Raw genomic sequence first — 27,894 nt, forward strand, 5'->3', positions numbered from 1 at the left:
ATGAAGTTAGAAAGAAACTATTCTCTATATCGGCTGTCTGGTAAAGCGGCGCATTGGTATAAATTGCTGAAGAATGGTGATTCTCTTGATTGGGAGGACATTGTGCCTTTATTTTATTCCAAATTTTATCCTCCAAGTGAAATTCACAAAGATCGGAACCTCATATATAATTTCTGGCCTCATGATGGAGAGAGTATTGCCCAAGCTTGGGGGAGATTGAAGTCTTTAATGCTCAAATGCCCCATTCATGAGCTTCCTGGTAATGTTATTATTGATAATTTCTATGCAAGACTTTCTTTTCAAGACAAGACTTTGCTCGGATACTTCTTGTTCTGGATCATTTACACGCAACAAAGAAGAGTTTAAAAGGGACCTTCTTGATCGGATCCAAGAAAATGCCGAAGGTTGGGAGAACGACAAGGATAGAGAATCGGGTATAATTTATGATTATAAATGCATTGAAGCTTTTATGAATACTCGATAAATTTCGTAATATGAGTGCTACATATGGTCTTGATTCTCAAGTTGCTGCAAATCTTTATAAAGCTTTTGCCTCTCATTATGAATTGCCTAAGAAGAATTTTGATAAGTATCATGAACCGTATAAAGATAAAATTGATTCATCTATTAATAAGTGTGTTGTAGTTGAAACTGCTGATCATGTTATTCCCGAAGCTTATATTGAAAAAACTCCTTTTCCTGCTAAAATGAAGGAGTACTCTGTTATAAATAGTGCGGTTCATAAAAGTGAAAAGAAACCTATAGAACCCGAAGAACAAATAAAAGTTGAACCTCGCTGTTGCAATAGTTAAAGATCTTGTGACTGAAAATGTGGAGGATGTTCATATTATTTTCTGTGAAGATGCTTCTAATATTGTTTCACATCCTAATAAACCCATACAAGTTAGTGTTCCTATGCTATCTGTTAGAATTGGTGATCATTGCTATTATGGTTTATGTGATATTGGTGCAAGTGTTAGTGCTATTCCTTATGAGCTTTACACGGAGATTATGCACGAAATTGATTCTTGTGAACTTGAAGATATTGGTGTGGTTATTCAGCTGGCTAATAGAGAAACTATTTCTCCAATTGGTATTGTTCGAGATGTGGAAGTTCTATGTGGTAAGATTAAATATCCTGCTGACTTTTTGGTGCTTGGTTCTACTTGCTAGTGATTATTGTCCTATCATTTTTGGTAGACCTTTTCTAAATACTTGTGGAGCTATTATAGATTGCAAGAAAGAGAAAATTTTGACTAAATTTGCTGGTGAATCTTATGAGTTTAACTTCTCTAAATTTACCAAAACTCCTTATAAAGTTGATTTGCCTAGTAATGATTTTAAAATGGAGCAGTGTGCATCTATTGTTCTTGTTCCTAACAATCCTTTGCAGCAACATTTGGAGAATAGCGAGAGTGAAGTTTTTAGGAAAGAAAGAGATGAGCTTGAGGAGATTTTTCTTCGCCAACCTATTCTCAAGCATGATTTACCGGTGGAAGATTTGGGTACAACACCGCCACCAAAGGAAGATCCTGTTTTTGATTTAAAGCCTTTGCCCGATAATCTTAAATATGCTCATATTGATGATAAGAAAATATATCCCGTTATTATTAGTTCTAAGCTTACAGAGTTCGAAGAAGAAAGATTATTGCAAATATTGAAGAAACACCGAGGTGCTATTGGCTATACTCTTGATGACTTGAAGGGGATTTCTCCCTCTATTTGCCAACACGCCATTAATATGGAAGATGATGCGAAGCCTGTTGTTGAACCTCGGCGTCGTCTAATTCCTAAGATGAAGGATGTGGTAAGAAATGAGGTATTACGACTTCTTGAAGCTGGTATTATATATCCTATTGCTGATAGTAGATGGGTTAGTCCTGTGCATTGCGTTCCTAAGAAAGGAGGAATGACTGTTGTGCCTAATGATAATGATGAGCTCATACCTCAAAGAGTAGTTGTAGGGTATAGAATGTGCATTGATTATCGAAAAGTTAATAAAGTTACTAAGAAAGATCATTACCCTTTGCCTTTTATTGATCAAATGTTAGAAAGGTTATCTAAAAAAACTCATTTTTGCTTTCTTGATGGTTATTCTGGGTTTTCGCAAATTGCCGTTAAAACTAAAGATCAAGAGAAAACCACTTTTACTTGTCCCTATGGAACTTATGCTTATAGGCGTATGCCTTTTGGCTTATGTAATGCTCCTACTACTTTTCAAAGATGCATGTCTGCTATTTTTCATGGCTTTTGTGAGAGTATTGTGGAAGTATTCATGGATGATTTTTCCGTCTATGGGAATTCTTTTGATAGTTGCTTGCGAAACCTTGATAAAGTTTTGCAGAGATGTGAAGAAACTAACCTTGTTCTTAATTGGGAGAAAGGCCACTTTATGGTTAATGAAGGAATTGTATTGGGACATAAAATTTCCGAGAGAGGTATTGAAGTTGATAGAGCTAAAGTTGAAGCCATTGAGAAGATGCCCTATCCGAGGGATGTTAAAGGTATTCGTAGTGTTCTTGGTCATGCTGGGTTTTATAGGAGATTTATTAAAGATTTCTCCAAGATTTCAAAGCCTCTTACTAATCTTCTTAGAAAAGATGTACCTTTTGTTTTTGATGATGATTGTAAGGAAGCTTTTGAAACTCTAAAGAAAGCCTTAACAACTGCTCCTATAGTTGAACCTCCTGATTGGAATTTACCATTTGAAATTATGTGTGATGCTAGTGATTTTGTTGTAGGCGCTGTTCTTGGACAGCGAGTAGATAAAAAATTAAATGTTATTCATTATGCTAGCAAAACTCTTGATGCTGCTCAAAGAAATTATGCTACTACTGAAAAAGAATTGTTAGTTGTAGTCTTTGCTTGTGATAAATTTAGATCTTATATTGTTGATTCAAAAGTTACAATTCATACTGATCATCTGCAATTAGATACCTTATGACAAAGAAAGATGCTAAGCCGAGGCTTATTAGATGGGTACTTGTTTTGCAAGAATTTGATTTACATATTGTAGATAGGAAAGGTGCTGATAATCCCGTTGCTGATAATTTGTCTAGATTGGAAAATATTGCTTATGATCCTCGTTCCCGTTAATGATAGTTTTCCAAATGAACAATTGGCTGTAATAAAGGTGAGCTCGCGAGACAGTCCTTGGTATGCTGATTATGCTAACTTTATTGTTTCCAAGTACTTGCCTCCAACCTTTTCAGTTCAGCAGAGGAGGAAATTCTTTTATGACTTGAGGCATTATTTCTGGGATGACCCACACTTATATAAAGAAGGAGTGGATGGTATTCTGCGAAGGTGTGTTCCCGAATATGAACAACAAGAGATATTGAGTAAATGTCATGGTAGTGCTTATGGAGGACATCACGCTTGAGATAGAACCGCGCAAAAGGTTCTACAATCAGGTTTTTATTGGCCAACTCTCTTCAAAGATGCAAGGAATTTTATTTTATCTTGTGATGAATGTCAAAGGGTTGGTAATATCTCCAGACGCAATGAAATGCCTATGAATTATACTCTTGTTATTGAACCGTTTGATTGTTGGGGATTTGACTTCATGGGACCTTTTCCCTCTTCAAAGGTAACACTCATATACTTGTTGCTGTTGATTATGTTACTAAATGGGTGGAAGCCATACCTACAAAAAGTGCCGACGGTGAGACCTCGTTAAAAATGCTTTTAGATATTATTTTTCCTAGATTTGGAGTACCTAGATATATTATGACTGATGGAGGTTCTCATTTTATTCATGGAGGTTTTAGAAAAACTCTTGCTAGGTATGGTATTAATCATAGAATTGCTTCCGCTTATCACCCTCAAACTAGTGGTCAAGTAGAATTATCAAATAGGGAGATTAAATCTATTTTGGGAAAGACCGTTAATAAATCTAGAAAGAATTGGGCTAGTAAATTGAAAGAAGCACTATGGGCTTATAGAACTGCTTATAAAAACCCCATGGGAATGTCACCTTATAAAATGGTTTACGGAAAAGCTTGTCATTTACCTTTAGAACTAGAACACAAAGCTTATTGGGCTGTTAGAGAATTAAATAAAGATCCTAAACTTGCCGGTAATAAGAGGTTGCTACAATTAAGTTCTCTAGATGAATGGAGAAGTGAAGCTTATGAAAATGCTAAACTCTTTAAAGTAAAAGTTAAGAAATGGCATGATAGAAGGATCATCAAAAGAGAGTTTAATATTGGGGATAAAGTCCTATTGTATCGGTCTCGTCTCAGATTCTTTGCAGGGAAATTACTCTCGAAATGGGAAGGACCATATGTTGTTGAGGAGGTGTATCGTTCAGGAGCAATTAAAATTAGCTCTCTCCAAGGCAATGCTACGCAAGTGGTGAATGGACAAAGACTCAAGCATTATATCTCGGGTGATTCTTATAATGTTGATGTTGATATTATTCAAGTGGAAACACCGGAGGCTTTCATCAAAGGACAAATTGACGATCCGCCGTAACTCGACTTTGAATAGGTAACAATACTGGTAATGAAAAGTTCGCAATTTACTTTCCGAACAATATTTTTGCTGTTTTTGGAAAATATGAAAAATTACGAGATCGAAACGGAGTGGAAAGGACGCACGAGGGCGTGCCACCACAGGCCGGCGCGGCCTGGCCTGGGCCTGCGCCGCCCTATGGTGGCACCGCCTCGTCGCCCCTTTCCGACTCGGTTCGACTCGGTACTTTCCGTTTGTTCCGAAAATTTTTATTATATAATCCCCGGACCCCCGGAGGTCCGTATATCGTTTTCTCGACGTGTTTTGTTTCGAGTCTGTTTCCGCCGGGATCTATTTTCAATCTAGGAGCACCATGGCCTCCGACAACAAGGGCAAAGGGCCTTCGAAGGGAGAAGTGAAAAGGGTGTCGTCAAAACAAGAGCAACAAGCTGTGGGGAGTAAGCAAGTCTTGGTGGGATCTTTTGATACTCGACGTTCTTTCTCTCATAACTTGCAGGGACCTTTACCCCTCGCTCTTGGCCTCGACTCTTTCCTCGTCGCCGGAAGAAGCTCTACGGACTACCGATGAGTTTTGTGGTCAATACCGGGCTCTAAGAAGAGAAGTGGAGATACTCAGGGAGGAGAATTACCGACTCCGTAGAATGTTGGGATACTACTTTATGCCCGTCACAGGTTCGCCATCACAGACTTCAGATAACAATGAATCTCTTCGAGACTTAGTGCAGATTTGCCAAGCCGAGAAGTCGAAGGTCGAAGGAGATCTGTAAGAAGCACATGAGGGATTCATCACCACCATCGCCAAAGGAGTAATCCATCATCGGTATTGGCATCCCCTTGGTTTGTTCCAAGCTTGGGGGAGTGCCGTGGTATCACATCATCACTACCTTTTACTTTTTACTATCAAGTAGTGTCATATCATGAGTAGGGAAGTTATCGTATAAGATGGGTTGCAGTGTGGAAGTATCTTTCCTTTAGTTTGTCTATGTATCCCTTTGTGTGAGTTATCGTTATGGAATATTAGTGAGAAGTCTTATCATTTACATATTGCACACCTTATTTTAGTTTGCAATTTCTACTATATGATTGATCTTGATTTTAGTATTGGTACCACTTTGGGAGCATTGAGTAAATCTATTTGGTTTTGGCAAACTTAGCAAGGGGCAATAGCAACAACACTTTGAGTTTAAGAAGAATAGAGGAAATACATGTAGAAGATGTTATTATCTTTCTTACCAGTTCTTAGTTTAGTATTCTAAAGTTAAAACTGTTTGTGCTTACAAGTAAGATGCATGATTGTTTCTATCACATGTATATTTGTTTGTTTCCCTCAACTCCTATGCTTGCTAATTAACCTTGCTAGCCAAAGATCCGTACCGAGAGGGAATACTTCTCGTGCATCCAAACCCGAACCCAAACCTATGCCATTTGTGTCCACCATATCTACCTACCGCATGGTATTTTCTCGCCATTCCAAGTAAATACTTCATGTGCTACCTTTAAACAATTCAAAACTTATTACTCTTTATTTGTGTCAATGTTTTATAGCTCATGAGGAAGTATGTGGTGTTTTATCTTTCAGTCTTGTTAGGCAGCCTCCACTAATGGACTAGTGGCTTCATCCACTTATCCTATAATTTTGCAATAAGAGCCGGCAACGGGGTTCCCAGCCCCAATTAATCAACTTTCATTAATAATTCTCTTCACATGTTTTGCCCCGATTCATCGAGTAAGCAACTTAATTTTGCAATAGACACTCCTCCATGGTATGAGATTGTTGGAAGGCACCCGAGGATTCGGTTAGCCATGGCTTGTGTAAGCAAAGGTTGGGGGGAGTGTCATCCTTAAATAAACTAAAGTACATGTGTAAGCAAAAGAGAAGAGGGATGATCTACCTTGCTGGTAGAGATAACGTCCTTCATGGGAGCCGCTCTTTGGAGGTCTGTTTGGCAAGGGGGTTAGAGTACCCGCTACCAGTCGTTGACAACGAAAAACACCTCTCAAAACTTTACTTTTATTCTCTTTATATGATTTCAAAACTGAAAAAGCTCTAGCACATGATTTAATCCCTGCTTCCCTCTGCGAAGGGCCTGTCTTTTACTTTATGTTGAGTCAGTAAACCTATTTCCCTCCATCTTAAGCAAGCATTTGAATTGTTGTGATCAAACTATTATATTGTGATTTGTTTCATCATGTCTTTACTCTTTCTTGTTTAGTACAAGTTTTACCTGAATGAATATAGCTTTGAAAGTCATCAATGATTAATATGATTGAGTATGCAAATTTACCATAAGCTTTTAATATGAGAGCGCTGCTCAATAGATAAGTATAAACTGTTAACTGTTCTCTGACCAAGAACAAAGTTTGCCATCACCAATTATGATTTCTTATGCACCTTTATTTGTGATTACCCTATACTTGTTTCAAGTTGAGTTATATGAGGAAGTTGGTTACTATAATGTCTTGTGTGAATGAATATGATGCTTCTTGGCCGTATTTTATTTATCGACTCTTCACTCCATAAACATGTGGTCCGGTTTACCGAGTTCAGTTTCGCTTGGGGACAAGCGAAGTCTAAGCTTGGGGGAGTTGATACGTCCAATTTGCATCATTATTTTATATCATAATTTGCTGTTATTCATTGATATATTTCATATTGGGACACAATACTTATGTTATTTCATCTATTTTGCATGTTTCATGATTATTTGGCGATCGCGCACCGGAGCCAGGATTCTGCTGGAAAAAGCACCGTCAGGATGCAATATTTCGGAAGATCAACTGTGGAAGGAAATTTCACCAAAAATCCTATTTTTTCAGATGACGAAGGAAGCCAGAAGGGGGCGCCAGCTGGACCCAAGGTGGGCCCACACCATAGGGCGGCGCGGCCCCTGGCTCCGGCCGCGCCACCATGTGGTGTGGGGCCCCCACAGCCCTTTTCGCCTCCTTTTCTTCGCGAAACCCTTCGTCCCGAAGACCTAAGCCACGAGAGGAATCCTCACGAAGGGTTACAGCCGCCTCGCGGGGCGGAGAACACCAGAGAGAAAAGAGCTCTCCGGCGGGCAGGAATCCACCGGGGAAATTCCCTCCCGGAGGGGGAAATCGACGCCATCGTCACCGTCATCGAGTTGGACATCATCTCCATCACCATCATCATCATCTCCACCATCATCACCGCCGTCTCCACCGCTGGACATCGTCACCGCTGTAGCAATTTGGGTTTGATCTTGATTGTTTGATAGGGGAAACTCTCCCGGTATTGATTTCTACTTGTTATTGATGCTATTGAGTGAAACCATTGAACCAAGGTTTATGTTCAGATTGTTATTCATCATCATATCACCTCTGATCATGTTCCATATGATGTCTCGTGAGTAGTTCGTTTAGTTCTTGAGGACATGGGTGAAGTCTAAATGTTAGTAGTGAATTATGGTTGAGTAATATTCAATGTTATGATATTTAAGTTGTGGTGTTATTCTTCTAGTGGTGTCGTGTGAACGTCGACTACACGACACTTCACCATTTATGAGCCTAGGGGAATGCATCTTGTACTCGTTTGCCAATTGCGGGGTTGCCGGAGTGACAGAAACCTAAACCCCCGTTGGTATATCGATGCAGGAGGGATCGCAGGATCTAGAAGTTTAAGGCTGTGGTTAGATTTATCTTAATTACTTTCTTGTAGTTGCGGATGCTTGCAAGGGGTATAATCACAAGTATGTATTAGTCCTAGGAAGGGCGGTACATTAGCATAGGTTCACCCACACAACACTTATCAAAACAATGAAGATTAATCAGTTCGTATGTAGCGAAAGCACTAGACTAAAATCCCGTGTGTCCTCGAGAACGTTTGGTCATTATAAGTAAACAAACCGGCTTGTCCTTTGTGCTAAAAAGGATTGGGCCACTCGCTGCAATTATTTCTCTCGCATTTTACTTACTTGTACTTTATTCATCCGTTACATCAAAACCCCCGAATACTTGTCTGTGAGCATTTACAGTGAATCCTTCATCGAAACTGCTTGTCAACACCTTCTGCTCCTCGTTGGGTTCGACACTCTTATTTATCGAAAGTACTACGATACACCCCCTATACTTGTGGGTCATCATCTAACATCTCCGCGTTCGAGTCTAGATCAAACTTGAGGATCTAGTGAGATCGAGAAACGGAGCAAGATTCCATGGAGATCGACAGCCTTCCAGAGGAGCTGCTTAAGACGGTGATCTCCCTCAATCGCCCTCAGGACGCCTGCCACATGTCCGGCGTCTCGCGGGCCTTCCGCGCTGCCGCTGACTCCGACACCGTCTGGTCCCGCTTCCTTCCTCACGAATTCCCACGGTTGGCCAAGAAAGAGCTCCCCAGCACGCCCCTCTCCAAGAAGGTTATGTTCCAGCGCCTCTCCACCCAACCGGCCCTCCTCCCAACCAAGTTCGTGGTATGTTCGAACCCCAGCGTTTGTCTCCCCATCTTGTTGGATTGTTCGTTAAATTTACGGTGGTGGGTGTGTGTCCTCGCAGAGTATGCAACTAAACAGGGCAACCGGCGGCAAGTGCTACACAATTTCAGCAAGGGCGCTTCAGATTTTGTGGGGAAACACGCGACGCAACATGTGCTGGATGAATGTCAAGGTTGATGATTACTACATGAAAAGGGGCGGCAAAAGGTTCGGAACTTCAGATGTTTGCGAAATTCAGTTCTTGTCTTGTGATGGTTTTCGTTTCGAATATGTATATGGTTGCTATTTGTTCATGGCATAAGGAAATCCCTACCTACTTTTTCAACAGGTTCTCCGAGGCCGCTCACCTTAGGAAATTCACCTGGTTGGAGATCCGTGGAAAGATACAGAGCAAGATGCTCTCTAGCAACACGACATACGTCGCTTATATGGTGTTCAAGTTAGCCGATACCTTCTTCCACCTGGATTTTCCGTTCCAGAATGCATCGGTTAGCTTTAGTGGGAGTGAATCAACCCGGCAAGTGTGCCTGCAAGCCTATGCCAACGAGGATGAGGACGTTGCAGCCGGGGCACCTCCCTATCAGGTCTTGCAACCACGTAGTTGGCGACCTACCACGGTTACTCCTGGAAAGGACGTGCTACTCCCTCGAAGAAGAGGCGACGGTTGGATGGAGGTGGAGCTGGGTCAATTCTACAATGAGGGAGGCGATGATCGGGAGGTGTCCATCAGCTTGACGGAGACTGCAAACAATTACAAGTTTGGTCTTATTGTTAGAGGCATGGAAGTTAGAACTAAGCAACAAGTTTGGGCAAATTGTACGCTTGTATATATCAACCTTGCGAAAGTTTAAAAAAAGTACTTTAGAGTATTTTGAATGGGTTCTCGGGACCTTTTTGAATTACCATACCGAGTTTCTCTGCTTTTTTTTTTTTGAGAAAAAGGGTTTCCTCCCAGCTTCATTGAGGAAACTTGGTTTGGCTACATAGTTCTCTGAAAGCACTGATACATCATTGCATCAGCAGACATAACATGAACCAAAAAGCAAAAATTATAGACAGCCGAGCAAAAGAATGAAGAGTTTCTCTGCTAAATTGTCTTTGGTAAATTGGATACTCCAAGATTCGTGAGTTGAGGGATGTTCTGTTTGGTTTCGGGGTTAAGGCGCAGGTAACTCTTTGGCAGTAGTTCAAGGTGGTGACATGAATATGTTTTTCCGTCAAGAGACCACGTCGCCCAGCAGCTGGACATGCTGGGCTGTCCTCGAGCCGGTTCTGGAGACCACCAGGGTGGCGGACTCTACTACAACCTTTGTCCTATCACCTGGTCCGGTCTCTCACAGTTATGCGAAGGTGTCGTGTTCGTCGGCGCCTACTTCATCAACCCTGCAGGTTTCACAGCCGGTGAGGGACATGGGCTATACACTTTATCAGGTCTAAAAATTAACTTCCATAAAAGTGAATTGTTTTGTTTCGGTGAGGCACAGGATGAAGTCCACGTTTACACCGAGTTGTTCGGTTATGGGCATGGCCAGTTTCCAATGAGGTATTTGGGTATTCCGGTTCATTTTCGGAGACTCACGATTGCCGAATAGAAATTAGTCGAGGAAAGACTTCAGAAACGTCTTAGCAGTTGGAAAGGCAAGTTATTATCCATTGGAGGAAGATTGATTCTAATTAATTCAGTACTAACGAATTTGGTACTGCATTTGGTTTCATTCTTCCTCTTGCCGAAAGGAGTCTTACAAAAACTGGACTACTACCGGTCAAGATTCTTTTGGCAAGGAGATAACGAGAAGAAGAAATATCGATTGAAAAAATGGAGTGTTGTTTGCTGTCCTAAAGACCAAGGAGGGCTAGGTATTCACGACCTAGAGATCAAGAATACTGCTCTCCTAGGTAAGTGGTTGTTCAGGCTGCTTACGGAGGAAGGGACCTGGCAAACAATGCTTAAAAGGAAATATATTGGCACAAAAGCATTATCACAGGTTACTTGGAAACCAGGTGATTCTCATTTTTGGGCTGGGCTAATGGCAATGAAGAATCATTTCTTCCGTCATGGTACATTTTCCATTAAGGATAGTTCGGAAATTCGTTTCTGGGAGGATAGGTGGCTTGATGGCACACCCCTCCAAGAACAATATCCCGCTTTGTATTCTATAGTGCGTTGCAAAAGTGAGACCATCGCTAAGGTGATGGACAATTCTCCTCCAAATGTAACGTTCCGTAGGGATTTGTCAGGACAGAGGTTGTTGGACTGGAACGCCTTACTTCAACGTTTGGCGAATGTTCATCTACAACCTGGTCATGACGAATTTCGTTGGAATCTACATGAGAATGGTAAATTTTCGGTAGCTTCCATGTACAATGCACTTATTCATCCGGATTTACCAATCGATACACCTAATAACAATAAACTTTGGAAGTTGAAAATCCCTTTGCGGATAAAGGTATTTGGATGGTACCTCCGAAAAGGCGTTATTCTCACCAAAGATAATCTAGCTAAGCGGAATTGGCAAGGGAGTAAACAATGTGCTTTTCGTCACCAGGAGGAGACAATAAAGCACTTGTTTTTCTATTGCAGGTTCGCTAGGTCTATATGGTCGAGTCATCCGAGTTAGCTTCGAGCTTGTATCAGCCACGTAGTGTTACCAATATCTTCGGGAATTGGCTAAATGGCATTGATCCTAGGTTCAAGAAGCATATTAGGGTGGGAGCGATTGCCATTATTTGGTCGCTTTGGCTATGTAGAAATGATAAATTGTTTAATGGTACTAATTCTTCTCTGTTGCAGGTTATATACCGATGTACCAACACCCTCCGCTTATGGTCGTCGCTCCAGCGTGTGGAACATCGAGACCTGTTTACGGAGGTCTGTTTACGGTTGGAAGCTACGGCGAGGGATACTTTTTCCCTACATGAATGACATCATAATCTAAGGATCGAAGCTCCTCCAGTTTAGGCGTCTTTACAATTTCTCAATATGATATGTAATCTCGCCTTTTATTTTGGTGTCAAGACTAAACAACGGCTGTGTGCATCTTAGATATGCAGAGGTCGGGTGTAATGGCTTAAAACTCTTAAGTAATAAAGCGTCCCTTATCGGAAAAAAATGAATATGTTTTTCCTACATTTGATCCCAGCATATTTAATCTTCAAGACCATGATCCTAGCTTATCTTTTCTTGCATTACATATCTATTCAGGTCTAGGTCTTACTAAGCCAACTAACAAATTCCAGTAGTACCCAGTGACATTGCTGGAACAACAAGCCAAATGAGCTTGTAGGCATACAGATATATGAACAATCCAACTTTTCGGCCTTTAGAACAGGAGCTGCCTTATAGTACTGATGTAGTACTGTCCAGATATTTTTTATTGCTAAACTATTTTTGGAGCACTGGATCGAACTTCGTCAAGGTTTATAGTTGAGGGCATGTTCTCTTTGTAACTCCTTGTCAACGTGAAGTCATGTACGAGAGGTATGTCTTATAACTTCCATTTTAAAAGTTTAAAATGCACGTGATAGTTATTAGAATTTTTGAAATGTTATATTAAGTGGGAGTAAGTCCTGATGGTTAGAGTAAAGTTTTTGTCCGCATGGGTAATTAGTTAAGTAAGTTTTTACCCTATTTCGGTAACTAAGAGCATAAAAAACTTTGACTTGTTGATTAAAGTATGATATGTCTTTATGCGTGTACTGTCACGTTCCATTGGATGCCAACAACTCGACAGGCCTGTGAACTTTAAAATGCCCGTGATAGTTATTAGAATTTTTGAGATATTATATTAAGTGGAAGTAAGTCCTGATGGTTAGAGTAAAGTTTTTGTTCTGCATGGGTAATTAGTTAAGTAAGTTTTTATCCTGTTTCCGTAACTAAGAGCATGAAAAACTTTGACTTGTTGATTGAAGTATGATATGACTTTATGCGTGTACGCCGCTGGGCTGTGTGGCAAGTTGAAGTTAGAATACTCCTCTAATCGCTACGGGAAACCGTTATCAAAGCCAACGAGACTTGGTGGTGGTCACGAGTGTCCATCTTAAACCTACACATTCTAATTAAACACCAAGTTTTGGCATAATATCGTTACTAAAAAAGTTAAAGTTCCGGAAAGACAAAGGATAAAAAGGAAGTGTTAGATGACCTTGATTTGTTGATGTGGGCGTGCTAATGAGACACTCTAATGCAACGCTTCTTTTGACATGATCTCACACTCTATCTAAATGTTAAATATGAATCTTCCAAGTGCTTCTCGGCAAGCTGATATTAGTAGGTATAATCCTACCTGTAGCGTGTAAATGTTGGGTTTAGTGGCGTGTATTAGCCACATCATCTATATCTCGCCGCTGGTGAACGCTATCAGTGTTATGCGAAAAACTACGCCGCCGATAAGAGGAATATCGGCGGCGTGGTAACATAACACGCCGTCCATAAGGTATACCCCCGGCGTCCGATTTTCACACCGCCAATAATGTGACACGCCGGTGGTAAATAAGACAGGCCAACCGAATTCGGTCCCGCAGTAGCGTTTTTCACCGTGTAATCGATACATAAATATGGTATATTGGTAATATAGCTTTTAAAGAAAAGTATAAGGAAAGAACTAGATCTATATAGCTAGGCAAGTCCACTCAAAACATCAACAACATACACATCATGATGATAATGTTTTTAACCCACCGAATAATGGAAGGTCTCCCATCTTAATAAGTATTTTAAACATATGATCCACTTCCCCACCCCCACTCACCTATAGCAAATCGCCAAAAATATTAGCAACGCTACGTGGCAGATATAAGGTAGAAATCTAAGAGCATCTCCAACAGACGCGCTAAAACGCGCCCGTGCGGAACAGTTTAGCGCACCGGCGCCAAAATATATCTCTCCAGCAAACACGCGATAATAGCGCGCGCTAATTTTTTCCTATGGCGCGAAATTGCGGCCCAGCACGCTGGATATTTGGCGCACACGGCACCGCACACGGTAAAGGAAAATGAGGCACGCGAAGTCTAACTGACGCTCTTAAACTTCCGCACGCCGCTCCGCCACCGGTGAAACCTCCACCCCTTTCTCCTCCGGTGGCTTCGCGGCGCCTACCAGGCAACTCTGACGCGGAAAAACGACGACGCGCCACTTACCTGCAGCCGCCGAGCATCCAGGCGTCCAAATCACCAATCCGCCGTTGCCAAATCGCCTCCGCATCTTCCCTGCATCCGGAGCGCCCGCAAGATGCTCGAAGGTATGCGCCGGCCTTCTTTGAATTAGATTTTTTAGTTCGTTTGTTAAATTTTTTTCGCTTCATGGATAGATGAGCTATTTATCCGATTCATCCGATGAAGAATGGGACATTCAAGAAGAAGAAGTGATGGCAATGCTATGGGCTATGCGCGCAAAGAAGAGGCCGAAGCATGGTGATTCTGTTCTTGGTCGACAGAAATTGTGGAGGGGAAGGATAGAAGCACACGAGACGTAGCTATTTTGCGAAGAATGCCACATTTCCAAAAATATATTTTCATCGTTGTTTTCGGATGGCCATCAACTTGTTCAAGAGAATCGAGGAGCTCAAGAAGTACGGCGGGTTCTTTGAGCAACGGAAGAACGCCGCTGGAGAACTAGGGAATAGTACGGAGCAAAAAGTCACTGTTGCTTTGCGTATGTTGGCACACGGGATACCAGCTGATCTAGTTGATGACCATTTGGCGATGGGTGAGAACCAAGCTATCAAGTGTGTGAAGCCTTTGCCATTGCAATGTTAAGGTGTTCGGCGAGGTTTATTTGCGAGCGCCAAATGACGCAGATATGGCAAGGCTTCTTGAGTTCAACAATAATCGTGAATTTTCAGGTATGCTTGGTTCCATCAATTGTATGCACAAACGGTGGCAAGGAAAGATGTTAAGAGAACATTTGGAATGTTGCATGCCCAATTTGCTATTGTCAGAGGACCGACTAGATTTTGGGATTAAGAGGTCCTTTGATATATCATGAATGCATGTATCATCATGCATAACATGATTATCGAGGATGTGCGTGGTCAAGACAATGACTGCTTGCCCTATGAGTTGATGGGCCGATCAGTTCGAGTGCATAGGAGAGAAGAGAGTGTGGCCAAGTTTATTGCCTCCTACAAAGCTATTCGGAAGGAGGAAACTCATCTTGAGCTTCAGAATTATCTAATCGAAGAGTCGTGGAGATGAAATGGCCAGCAGAGTTGTTATATTTCATTTATTCACAGTTAATTGTATTAACGATAAATTTTTATTTCATAGTATTGTAATGAACTATTTATATTTGATTTATTTGATTGTGTTTGATCTTTATAGCGCTTTCTAGTTGTTGATTTTTGTTTGTTCATATGCCAGCGCGCTGCATTTTACGGCGCCTAAAAAAGACGTGTTTCGCACGCTATATTTTACAGCGCCTGATGAAGCCCAAAGCAACCGCGAGCACTAAAACAGGGAAAACGGCCCTATAAAAAAATTGTTTGCTCGCGTCTGTTGGATTGAAGATGCTCTAACAACTGAAATGCAGAAATAATATGTCCCTCAATTCCAATATAATCTCGAGAACAATTCATACAGCTTGACCCCGACCCAATTAAGAATTTATCTCATTCCAAAACTTGTAGAGAAGAAACAAGTCATCAAATACGAAACGCCCCAAAAGTGCAAGCAACATATGTGCAACAAAGCGGGCTCAACATTGTACTCCGCATGGCTTAAGGATGGGTCCCGTGGACTTGGCGATGAATGGGTCGATCCTGACCCAGACGAGGGAGAAGATGGAGGCGAGGAGGACGGACCAGAGCACGACGATGGTGGGCGTGCGGTTCTGCCTTCCCATGAGGCCCTTGAGGAAGGGGTAGAGGTGGACGATGACCCAAAAGGAGAAGAAGAGCTTCCCGAAGAGTGGGCCCCAGGAGCCGTACCCGTTGTTGACGGCGTCTGAGACGCCGGCGACGATGCCGACCATGTTGATGATGATGAGCGTGGTGGGCGGGATGAGCAGGGTGGTCCACTTGAAAAGGTAGAGGTCGCCGAAGGCGTCGGCCTCGTCGGCGGCCCCCTTGGAGGTGACGGTGAAGTTGGTGTCCACGCCGCCGAGAACCTTGAGGAAGCCCTGGAAGACGGCGAACAGGTGCGCCGAGACGCCGCCGATGACCCAGAACTGCTCATTGCGCCACCAGTCCTCGATGCTCACCCCGCTCCACCGCAGCTCCAGCACACCCGTCGCGATAATGGACAAGAACAAGGCGATGAACCAGATGCTCGCCAGGTTGTTCAGCTGCACATTCGTATGCACGCGCACGGTTAGTGCTTGCTCGATCTGTACAGTGGTACTCTGCTCCATGGAAAATTACGGACGAAGGATGCGACTTGACTTACCGTGGGGATGATGAACTTGCCGGTGAGGAGGCAGACGGCGGGGATGGTGCAGTAGGCGATGAGCGGAATGGAGGTGAAGGGGTAGACGATGGTGTTGGTGTAGGCGAAGCGCTCGAGCCACTTGAGGCGGCCACCGTAGGCGTACCAGAGCGGGCAATGGCGACTCATGAAAATCTCAACGGAACCCAGTGCCCACCGGAGCACCTGGTGAAGCCTGTCCGACAAGTTGATGGGCGCCGATCCCTTGAACGCGGGGCGCGTCGGCGTGCAGTAGACGGACTTCCACCCACGGCAGTGCATCTTGAACCCCGTCAGGATGTCCTCTGTCACAGACCCGTAGATCCAACCGATCTGTATAAACCATACGCCAAATCAAAATCAGCAAGCACCAGTGGTCTAGTGGTAGAATAGTACCCTGCCACGGTACAGACCCGGGTTCGATTCCCGGCTGGTGCAGTTTTTACTTTTTTGTTCTACTGAGAAATCAGGGATCAATTACGGAGTATTTTTTTTTTTTTTGTTTTACGCCAAATTGATTGAACTTGATGATTTACCTCCTTGCCCCACTCTGTCTTCTCCTCGTAGCCGCAGCTGATGACGTGGATGGCCTCCTTGATGAGGCCAGCGGGGTCAGCGGCGGCGCCCTGGGGCAGTCCGCCGTCCTCGACAAGCGTGGAGGCGATGAACACCGGCGACTGGCCGAACCGCTTCTGGAAGCTCTTCTGCGACATGAGCGACGAACGGTCCAGGTCGTCGTACCCCTCGATGCCCTCCTCGATCTCCTCCAGCTCGTACCCGCGCTGCTGCTTCCGGTACGACCCCTTCTTCGGCCCGCCGCCGAGCTTGTCCTTCTTGCTTCCCCGCTTCTTGTAGAAGCCGAGCAGGCCACGACGCGGCTCGTCCTCGCCGTCGCCGCCCTTCTTGTCCTTGGACTTGCGGTGCTTCCCTCCCCCGAAGCAGCAGCAACAGCAGCACCACGACGGCCAGCAGTCGCACGTCATCTTGGGCCTCTTCTCCGCCCGCGGCGGGTCGTAGCCATACAGCGCCTGCCTGTTGAACACGCACCCCGTCCCCACGTACACCGGGCCCTGGATCCCGTCCAGCCCCTTCATGTTGATCTGCAACGCAAACAGTACCACATCAGCTCAGCTCAGATAATCTCAGTTCAGTACTCAGAAGTCAGAACCGATCGAAAGTGTCTTACGTCGAAGAAGACGACGTTGCGGTTGGCGTAACGATCGTGGAGGTCGATGCCGTCGAAGCGCTGCGGGAACTGGACGTAGCAGAGCTTCTTCCCCAGCTGCGGGTCCATGAGGAAGCACATGGCCTCGCGCACGGCCTTGCTGTTGTTCACGTAGTGGTCGCAGTCGAGGTTGAGGATGAATGGCGCGTTGGTGAGCACCGCCGACACGCGCACCAGCGCGTTCATGGCGCCGGCCTTCTTGTGGTGGTTGTGCCCCGGCCGCTTCTCGCGGGACACGTACACCAGCCGCGGCAGCTCGTTGCCCTCCACGTCCAGCGCGCCCTGGCTGCCCAGGTACACCTGGATCATCCCCGGGTGGTCCCTCGTGTTGTTCCCGGGCCACGGCGTCCCGTCCGCCATCACCCACCCTTCCTCGGGCTTCTTCTCCGCCTTGGCCACCAGCCCGTTGATCCGCACCTTGAACTCCTCGTACTCACGCTTCATGGCGCGACGCTCCTTGACGAACGTCGGCTGCACCTTGTCCTTGAGGTAGTCGATCTTCTGCGAGAAGTAGAACTCCGGGGCGCGCGGCTCGATGGAGAACTTCTTGCAGAAGGGCACCCATCGCCGCGCGAACTCCGCCGTCTCGGACAGGGTGTCGAAGCACAGCATCGACGCGCCGTCGTCCGAGACGTAGCAGCTGTTGCGGTCCACAGGGTAGTCCACGGCGAGGATGGACAGCACCGTGTTGGCGGTGATGATGGGGGGCTCCTTGAGCGGGTCCACCGTGCTGACGAAGAAGTCGACCGGGGACAGCCGGGACGGCTCGCCCTCGCGGTCGTACCGGAGCGCGAGGCGGTCCAGGTACGTCTCGCGGGTCACCGGCGACCACTTGGGCAGCTGGTCGAGGATCCAGGAGAGAGCGAACCACAGCTCGCAGATGACGGACACCAGCCACAGCGGGATGGCGTCGTTGGCCGGGGTCATGATCCGGAACCGGAGGAAGAAGCACAGCACAACCAGGCGGACCACGATCACGATGCGGTACGGGTTGATCAGGCTCGACGGCACCGGCAGCTTGCGCCACAGCGGCTGACGCGCCTCCGCCAGGCTGCACGACCAAACGAATTTTTTTATTTTTTTTGCGCGCGCAATTAGTAGTACTTCCTAATTTCAAATCGAATCGAATTTTGGCGAAGGGAGAAGTGGCTTACAGCATGTACTCGTCGTCGTTCTTGTCGTCGTCCTCGTCGTCGCTGTTGTCGCGGTTGAGCTTCCCCCTCTTCTCCTGCTTGGTCTTCCACTTGTCGATCCTCTCCTTCCACTCCATGCTCCCCTCCATCTCCCGCTCCGTCTCCAGCTCCTTGCCAGCCACTACAAAATGATCACACACTCTTCGGTTCAGATCACTGTCTCGATTCTCGCTGCAAAACAAATGGAAGTGTTCTGCTCTGCTCTGTTTCTTGTTCTGCACTAACCGCTTCCGCCGAAGGAGGACATCGCCGGGCCACCGGGGCGCCACTTCTGCGGCGGCTGCTCGCCGTTCTCCTGCAAATCAACCTTCGTGTTACACATTACACTTTCTTAAAAAGTGAAACAGGTAAACCATTGACATCGATCGATCGATCGATCATTGGATCTCACTCACCGAGTAAACGTCGAACGGAACAGGCTCGTGAGGCTTCTTGGGGCTCTTGGCCTGGAAATCCTCTTCGAAGTCGTCCATCTCGCCATCCTCTTCGTCCCCTTCCGCCCTCGGGCACCCTGCGAGATCACGAAACAGATTACCATGTCAAAATGCATCATAAATTCCTAATGCAATGTTGCACTCTCTGGCATTAACTGACGGATGCAGGGTGTGCTGCTGCTGAGTGCTGACCTTTGTGGCGCTTGTAGCGGGTGTTGCACTGGGGGCAGCACTGGGTGCCGTCGCTGCGCTCGTACTCGTAGCACGGCCGACACACCGGGAAGCCGCACTCGGCGCAGGCCACGAAGGGGGTGCCGTCCTCCCGCGTCCCGACGTCGTCGCCACAAGCGCGGCATGCCTTGGCGGCCTTGGCCTTGGGCTCGCCGGTGTCCATGGCGCGCGACGCTGCGATGGCGCCGCCGCTCGGAGTGGTGGTGGTGGCGGTGTGGTGGAGGGGTGAGGTATCGGTGAAGGGACATGGAGGAGGCTAAGAGGTGATATAGCTGAGGGGGGCGCGCGAGATGGCGCGGTAAGGTGGCGGGGCGGCGTCCGTCACCAACCGTGGGGTGGAGAGTCCGGCTTGATTAGAGCACAAGCCAAGGCAAGGCAGACGCATGACAAGCACAGCGTGGTTCGCTTGCAAAGCAAGACGTGCGTTCGCTGCTCTTAGGTGTGATGGAAAATGCCGCAGTGTTCTTCAAGCAAAAGGCCCTGAAAAAGATATACGAAAAGGATATGTATATTGGAGAACGGGGCGAGATGAGCTGGGAAGAAACAAGGCCATGGGTGAAGCAAGCGGTGAATTGAGACGTCAACGTAGGGGTGGTTCATGGTGAGTGACGCGTCGGTGTTCATGGTAGCAGGGTGAAGCCGTGTGAGTGAGCGTGAAGGCAGTGCGTGTATAAATGGCGGCAGATGGTAGGGGAGCCATCTGAGGTGAACTCCCATCCTGTGTGATAGTTGGTGATCAAGAGGGGACTTCCTAGTTGCCTGGGGGACAAAGTGTAGGTGCAAACAGTCGCACAGGATCCATCTTTCTACGGAGAGAAAAGAAAGTGTTTCAATCTTCCATTTGCTCAAACGCCAATGGTACAGAACAAGTTCTGTGTGGGGCAAATATCAATGGACCAAGCAAGGTATCAACACATGTTCTATCTTATTAAGCAGGCATATTGATAGGAACCGGAACAATTTTATGACTCAACTTGGTTAGAGTAGACATCTAGGGAAAATTATACCCTCGTGTCAGATCCTAAAACCAAAACGTGGTCTAGGTGTTGTGAAGTAGGCGTTGCAGAAATGGCAAATGTATATGCTGGCAGAGACAGAAAATACATTTCAAGTACGAGAACGTATGCATCCCACGACCCACAAACGATTGCTCCTCTGGGTTGTCAAAACCAAGGGGTACTGAGAGAAAAATTGAGTGCATACAATAACTTTGTATTCTCTTAACCACAAGCTATCAGAGAGCAAAACAACATAATAGATTGGAAAATTGCCTCAAACAACATCAGCAGAGGCTTTTCGAACATCTGCCACTTCTCCGAGCTGCAAGCTTCATCATGTGCAGCCTTACACGGTGTATCGTCCGCCTCTGCTGGGTTTCTGACTTCTGGAGTCGTCCTGTATTTGAATGACATCAAAACAGGGTGAGCTGTGGACATGTAATATTTATCTACAAGTGTCTAGAGCAGCAAACGCTATTTGAGAAAATAAGAAAAGATGCATACATGGAAGCTGTAGGTCATCTTATCATTGTAGTCAACAATGTCCTTCCATTTCTTGCCAATGTCTACCTGTATGATAGAAGAAAGAGAGCACTCAATACAGTGAGAGTTAATACCTGAACATGATCAAAAAGCAACAGTTCAAAAGTTGCGGGCGGAGGCTAGGTACTATTCGTGGCGAATGTCTGATACTGTATGGAAGGAAAGGCGCCACATTATTATTTCCAGGATTTCTAGCTTCTTTTTGTTGGTCATAATGCAAATAATGTGGCACATATATGTACAAAGAAGCTCTTATCGTAAGCTCTTTTCCCGTTGATGTAATAAATGAATTCCTGACTGACACTATTCAATCAGAATGTAACCACTATCCAAAGTAATAAAGCAGTACATTACAATTTATGGTACAAGACTTAAATAAAAATGCCGACGTGATAATGTTTTTCTATATAGAAATAAAAACAGTGAGTTGTAAATTCGATACAAAAATGAGAACACTCAAAATTATTAAGTACCTTAGGGAAAGCACAAAATGTTTGCCTTCGTGCTTTTCCTAGAGATAAAACTGAAGAGCATCTTTTTCCAATTGGCATATATGCATAGTGGGTACATGCATGTTGATGTTATACATTAATAGCCTACACGGTGTTCTGATGTATTGTAACTACTTGCAGGACACAGACACAGACAACCACTTCAGTGCAACACGCCAACACCACAAAGACTAGGTTTGCCCACACAATAGACAAGTACTGTCCATGACAGCTAAATGGCATTAAATGAACTCAAAAAGAACGAAATAGTTGAACCGTTTTCACTTCAAGAGATAAGAAGACGAGTCCATGGATCGTATAATCTGAAGTTGGTTGTCCAATTGATACTTTGCTTTGACATGTAGATGACTATTACAAAATTCTTATAAGCTTTTGATCCTAAGTTCTAACTGAAAGCTTGTTATGTTGCCACGTGCATTTATTGGAGCTATGGTCTGTGGACCGCTCAGGTTGTTTAGAATAAACTCTGAAATTAAGAACATTAAAATGCACTATAATAAAACTAGCTGCATGTTAATTGATGACTATAGACGAGGCAACAGAGCACTGGACTACAGATTATGAATGTCTCCAAGAACATTTGAACCAAAACACTAAAATAAACGAATAATACAACCATTGGTGAAGTTGATTTGAAAAATGATTTTGGTTTCAGAACAAACCTGAACAGCTTCATTACTTGCAGTCTTGGTCCACAATGAAAGTTTATCCTGTCTCTGGCGGACACTAGCAACGACTCCACAAATTTCCTGGCTTTCATCAAACTGCTCTCCAATCAAAGCCATGCACTGCATGATTACGAAGTTAGTCAAACAAATTCCCTTGACAGGAACTTTGGGCCAGATACAAAAAAGGGAATAGCCATAATAGATTTCTAAAGCACGTCCAAAAAATAAAATTACAGAAAACTTACGGTTTCAAGCCACATAGTATCAAGGTTGGGCTTCCTGCTGGATATCACAGTCCATTTCCCCCCATTTGCGCACTCTGGATCTTCCCACTTTGGTTCAACCCCAGCCTTGAACAAATGAAAATCAGCACTTCCTTGCAACTTACTTGGCTTGAAAATCTGATCATACAAGCTGCCAAAGAAACAAGGCTTAAGTTAGAGAAGAAATTGCAGCTTACATGAACATACAGGATAATCAAAGTAAACAACGTCCTCAGAAAACAGGAAGAGATGCTGCGGTAGAAGTTCAGCATAATAGAAACAGAATTTGATTATAAGTTTCTGCACACAATAATCATGTGTATTAGATACTGCTACTCTTAAATATGACTATTCATTACTCATTTAGGGGTTTTAGGGTCAGGTTTGTGTACACAAGGTATGTCATGATTGTTTCATCCAAAACCGAAGAAAAATCATTTTTACAATACAACATTGTTATATTTAATAATAGGGCTTGCCCACATTTTTAAAAACGAAACGCTAGCATGTACTCCCTCCGGTCGGATTTAATCGAAGCGGAGGGTACCTGTCCATGCATGCACTTTGGATGTGGGGGCGTCAATTAATTAAGTCCAGAGGTAGTAGAGACTAGAGAGAGCCTAACCGAACAGAAGAAGAACCAAATAATGAGTGACTAACAGAACCAACCATCAAACAGTCTAGGAATATTTTTCTTCAGGTTCAAGTGGAAACTTCTGTTTATCACAACATATAAACAATGACCTGCTGGACTTAATAATAAACATCAAAACCTTGTGTACATATGTTGACATATTTAGTTCAACTCCAAAACGAAGACACAAATTATTTGTACTAATAAGAAGATTTTACTTTCAAAAAATCGTTAGGAGGAAGTTGTAAGAAGGAACAATATATACAACTTGGCCTGCTCAACTGTGGAAACGACAAAGTTGGGCCAAATGCAGGAAGGAATAGTACCATATACTTCATCCCAACATTAACATCGACGTTCTAAAACCAATGCTAGCTAGCGCCCACACAACCAAAAAAACTTTGTCCAAACGCAAACCCATCTCTACCCACGGATGTAACATATGTAGCAGCCAATCGTGTAATCGACAAATATCTTCAAAATAACCTAACAAATTAACCATGTTCTTATAGGATTTGTTGGGGTAACCGCGTAAGGTGGCATAGACCTTCTCGCACCGAAAATCCCCAATCATATATAACCACCGAGGATGGGAACCAACAGAGTGTCTAGATGACTAGATCAGATCTGATCGGATTGGGTAAGTAGGGCAGGAGAGGGGGAGCGCACGCACGCACGTACCACCAGAACTCCTCGACGGTGTCGAAGGTGTAGCCCTTCTTGAGCGTGCTTCCCCAGGCGGCGCCGGGCTTGGGCTTGGTCTGGATGTCGTACCAGAAGGTCCACTGCCGCTGCAGCTTGTGCGGCCCCTTCGCCGCCTCCGCCGCCGCCGCACCCGCGTCGCTCTCGGCCGCGACCTCAGGGGTCTCAGCCACCGCCACAGGAACAACGGCTTCGACCTCCGCCATGTCTCGTCGCCGCCTTTGCTTTTCGAGGGTTTTGTGGGTGTGAAGGATGGGTCGCGAGAGAGAGAGAGAAGAGCAGCCGCCGAAGGGAAAGGAAGGGGAAGAATGTTTCGTTCGGCCTTCCGAGATATCTCGACAGACACGGGTGGGTCTGAATGAGCCGTGTGGGTTTTACCTGGGCTTCGACCCAGTTTCTGTCCGATCCTCTATGGGCTGAAGAAACATAACCAAGCGTCCCAAACGCCCGCCAGGTCGAGCATTTGGGGACCTCGCTGCCCCAGCCGCATCCCCTGAACCTCACCTTCAATTTTTTATAGAGTTTTTTTTTTTTGGAGGAAATTTTATAGAGTTTTCGAAAACATAACCATTTATTATACATAGCATATAAATAAATATATTATTAAAATTATTTTCAAATTAAAATATAATAAATAATAAAACAACTAAATAAATGTAATAAATGAGGTTAGATCAAGGTGCCGCGTCATTTGCTGATAATCCTTTGATCCTCCACATATACTTAACGAGATCATTTTCAAGTTGCTCGTGAATATTGCTGTCATGGATCTCTGAGTGCGTGACGAGGAAAATAGCAAAATCTACAGGCAACTCATAATTAACCTCCGCAAGAGGACCCTAATACTCATAGGGACCAACATGTCTCATGACCTGATTCTTGCGGTCATCCTCGATGATCATGTTGTGCATGATCACACAAGCTTGCATCACCTCCCACATTGATCGTGAGAGCAGGGTACCGAACAATTGCAAATTGAGCTTGAAGTACACCAAATGCCCACTCGATATCCTTCCTGCAAGCCTCCTGTCGCGAAGCAAAATGGCAATTCATCTGACCTGATGGAGCCGGGATTGTTTTACAAAAGTGTCCCATTTTGGATATATACTATCGGCGAGATAATAGCCTTTACTATATTGGTGGCCATTGATCTCATAGTTTTATGGTGGAGCATGACCTTCCACTAGTTTGCTGAACACCAGAGACCGCTGCAACACGTTGATGCCATTGTGTGATCCTGCCATACCAAAGAAAGAATGCCAAATTCACAGGTCATAATCTGCCACAGCTTCAAGCACCACACTGCAATATTCATGACGCCCTTTGTATATACCTTGTCAAGCAAACGGACAGTTCTTCCATGATCAGTGCATGCAATCGATGCTTCCAAGCATCCTAGGGAATCCTCTCGCAGCATTTTGTGCCATGATCCTTGCAGTCTCTTCTTCAGTTGGCCCTCTCAAGTAGTATTTGCCAAATTTTCCCACCACATCTCGGCAAAACTCAATGCCAATAGATTTACTCATGTGAAGGTAGTCGTCATGTGTATCGGCATGTGCTCCGTATGCAAGCATCCTCATGGCGGCGGTGCACTTTTGAATCAACGAGAACCCGACAATGCCTATAGAGTCGTGCTTTAGCTTGAAGTAAGGGTCGAACTCTCGAACGATGTGTAGGATATTCATGAACAAACCCTTGCTCATCCTATACCGGCGTCGAAAATTGTCGGCATGTGTTGCGTCATCTACGAAGTAGTTGTTGTGCAGCATGGTATGCCCCTCCATCCTCTCCTGAGGCTTCGACTTCTTTCTTCCCGGCCTTGATCCTCCGCGGCGCGGCCTCCACCGCTTCTCCGCCTCAGCCTCAAGAATGTTCTGGAGGGACGCGATGATCAGCAAATGCTCCCGAATGTCATTGTCGAAGGCTTGCTCGTCCTCCAGCAGTCGGACAAGCATCTCGTCGTCGCTATCCATGTCTGAAGCAAATTAATGGTTAAATTCAGCTGCGGCAGACGAGGCAATGAACAGCGACCTATCGCGCCTACCTGAAAAGGCGTCAAACGCCTTATGTGCGTGGAGGAGGGGTGGATTTGACGTCGTGTTCTAGGACGCGCTGGCGAAGCGGCGGCGGCAAAAATGCCGGTGAGAGAGCCAGCCACCACGACGGTCCTCGACTCAGAAGAGATTTGCCGTCAAAACGACCGGCAAATCGAGCGGCGGAGGGGTGGGAGGCATGGGAGGGAAGGAGCGGCGAGAAATAAAAGGCACGAACCAACCGTGGTCGCCGATAGGTGGGAGCCCGCCTCGCTTTTCGTTGTGTCCGGCGTGCCCATAGCGTCTCCTATGGAGCGGGGACAGGCTCGGGACGCCGGACACCGTATTGGGCCGCGCCGGACGGAAGGAGGCTTTGGGGCGCGCGGCTGGGAACGAAATTTTGTCCAGCGCGCCCCAAATACCTTTGGGGTCCGCTTTGGGGGACGCGGTTGGTGATGCTCTAATCTGCGGCCGCTGATGCGAGCGGGCGATCCCGACCGCCCTACTGTGGTGTGGAACACAAAGTTGAAAGTTGGTATGTATGGAGTTAGTCGGGTTTTAAAAAAAATGGGAAAGAGGGGGTCTCGAAGGACTCTGAGGGCTGCCATTATGTCCGGTGGGTTACATTTTACATATAGGACACTGACAACACAGTCCTCAATAGTTGCACCGGAGACCCTACAACAAGAATAGGAAAAGCAGTGAAGTCCTTTCTCTTCTCCACCAGTTCTGAGACTCCACCGACGACCACCTTTGCGTTTGGAGAGGCCGCCACATCGGCCACAAATCACGGTGTCGAACAAGGACACCATGTAGTACTCTCCATCTTGCAGCTCGACTGACTTCTCCATCTTCCTCCAGCTCCACGAAGCACCACTCGATCCTTCTTGTGGTGACCCTGCATACCACTGCATGTTGTAGTATGCCAGTCGTTGATATAACATTCACGAAGTACCAATCCGCAAATATTACATCCCTCAGAGTAGTACAACAGAACATAGCGAGGTCCATAACTCATTCATTTATTATTACAAGCATAATGTACATATCATCTCGGAGCTCCTCACTGGGTCCTAAGAGGAATACTCCTGGGTTCGAGGCGAACCCAACTCAACTTACAATATAGAAGTCTTACTAAGTTATACATTTATTTCCTCAAGCAGTTAAATACTAAGAGTTCGTACTGCTCGGATACTAACACTACTTGGTAGGTCTACACGTGCTCTCCTCCGGAACCCTCCCCGGTTCCGTAGACTATGAGGTAGTGACAAAGGATTAACTTGTCAATGCCTACGGATTATAGGCTAGGGTTTAGTTAGAAGTAGAGGGCAAGTAGATCTCGAAGGTTTCAGCCGAAAAGTACTCGACGATTATGAAAACTAGGGTTTGTGAACAATGATTCGATGATCTTCTCGTCCCTCGACTCCCCCTTTATATAAGAGGTGGAACCGAGGGTTTCGTTTTGTACAAGTTACAGAGTCGGGACGGTTTCTAACTTATCCCGCCAAATTACAAACAACACTTCCTATTACAACTCTACTTTCCTTAATATATCTTGGGCTCTCGAACCTTCTTATTCTTCGGATAGTGGGCCTTCATTAAATCCCGGGTACCATCTTTGGCAGGCCCATTTGGGATGCCTATGTCAGTAGCCCCCGAGATTTTGCTTGAATCGTAGAGTCAGGGAAAATCTCCACTTGTTTATTTTTATTCGACAATTTAAACTTTTCTATATTTCTTTATATAAATTTCTATATTGTACAGGGATATTGGTAGTTGGGGCTAGTTCATCGACGGATCGGTACTAGTTAAGCTGCTCTAGTGGCAATCCGCAAAAACCTACTTCAAGATCACGTCCCTGGACATGATCTCGGGATACTGGTGCAAACTTCGACGGGTGCCGCTTAAGGTCTTACCATTCCGTCGAGTCCCGAGTCAAATTTATCGAGTACCTAACGCGTCCGTTAGGATTTTTCTTCGTATCTATTGATACGGATAAAAGTAGCGGAGCGCAGTCTTCGGCGATGCCACGCCCGGCAGAACGGATTACAGGGTCTTACCTTCGCAAATTTGCGGCATTCGAGAAATTGATCGCAACTTTGGCGTTACGAGAATATATTGTCGAGTGCTTTT

General features: G+C 45.1%; 2 protein-coding genes and 1 non-coding gene across 3 annotated transcripts; 1 reads left to right on the plus strand and 2 right to left on the minus strand.

Moving 5' to 3' along the window:
- Positions 1-15,448: 15,448 nt before the first annotated feature.
- On the minus strand, positions 15,449-19,571 carry LOC124705384 (cellulose synthase A catalytic subunit 7 [UDP-forming]). The gene is made up of 8 exons (XM_047237116.1): positions 19,370-19,571; positions 19,139-19,254; positions 18,969-19,038; positions 18,705-18,864; positions 17,512-18,601; positions 16,862-17,425; positions 16,308-16,658; positions 15,449-16,206 (listed from the first exon to the last, which is right to left on the minus strand). Exons 1-8 carry the CDS (start codon positions 19,569-19,571, stop codon positions 15,619-15,621), a joined length of 3,141 nt encoding a protein of 1,046 aa, XP_047093072.1. The 3' UTR covers positions 15,449-15,618.
- On the plus strand, positions 16,693-16,763 carry TRNAG-GCC. The gene has a single exon. It is a non-coding gene; the product is annotated as a tRNA-Gly (tRNA).
- A 993-nt stretch (positions 19,572-20,564) lies between the features above and the next one.
- On the minus strand, positions 20,565-23,949 carry LOC124705386 (eukaryotic translation initiation factor). The gene is made up of 5 exons (XM_047237117.1): positions 23,708-23,949; positions 22,375-22,543; positions 22,124-22,249; positions 20,911-20,976; positions 20,565-20,803 (listed from the first exon to the last, which is right to left on the minus strand). The coding sequence occupies exons 1-5, from the start codon at positions 23,932-23,934 to the stop codon at positions 20,753-20,755; spliced, it is 639 nt and encodes a 212-aa protein (XP_047093073.1). The 5' UTR covers positions 23,935-23,949; the 3' UTR covers positions 20,565-20,752.
- Positions 23,950-27,894: the final 3,945 nt, after the last annotated feature.

The sequence above is a fragment of the Lolium rigidum genome, chromosome 4 (assembly GCF_022539505.1).
Source record: "Lolium rigidum isolate FL_2022 chromosome 4, APGP_CSIRO_Lrig_0.1, whole genome shotgun sequence".
NCBI lineage: Eukaryota > Viridiplantae > Streptophyta > Magnoliopsida > Poales > Poaceae > Lolium > Lolium rigidum.

Coding starts and splice junctions, on each gene's coding strand:
- LOC124705384 (XM_047237116.1), bottom strand. CDS start 19,571: ATGGACACCGGCGAGCCCAAGGCCAAGGCCGCCAAGGCATGCCGCGCT. Junction 18,865..18,968: donor GTCCTCCTTCGGCGGAAGCG/GTTAGTGCAGAA, acceptor ATCATTTTGTAG/TGGCTGGCAAGGAGCTGGAG. Junction 18,602..18,704: donor AACGACGACGAGTACATGCT/GTAAGCCACTTC, acceptor TTGGTCGTGCAG/CCTGGCGGAGGCGCGTCAGC.
- LOC124705386 (XM_047237117.1), bottom strand. CDS start 23,934: ATGGCGGAGGTCGAAGCCGTTGTTCCTGTGGCGGTGGCTGAGACCCCT. Junction 22,250..22,374: donor ATACTATGTGGCTTGAAACC/GTAAGTTTTCTG, acceptor GTAATCATGCAG/TGCATGGCTTTGATTGGAGA. Junction 20,977..22,123: donor CAAGTAATGAAGCTGTTCAG/GTTTGTTCTGAA, acceptor TCTATCATACAG/GTAGACATTGGCAAGAAATG.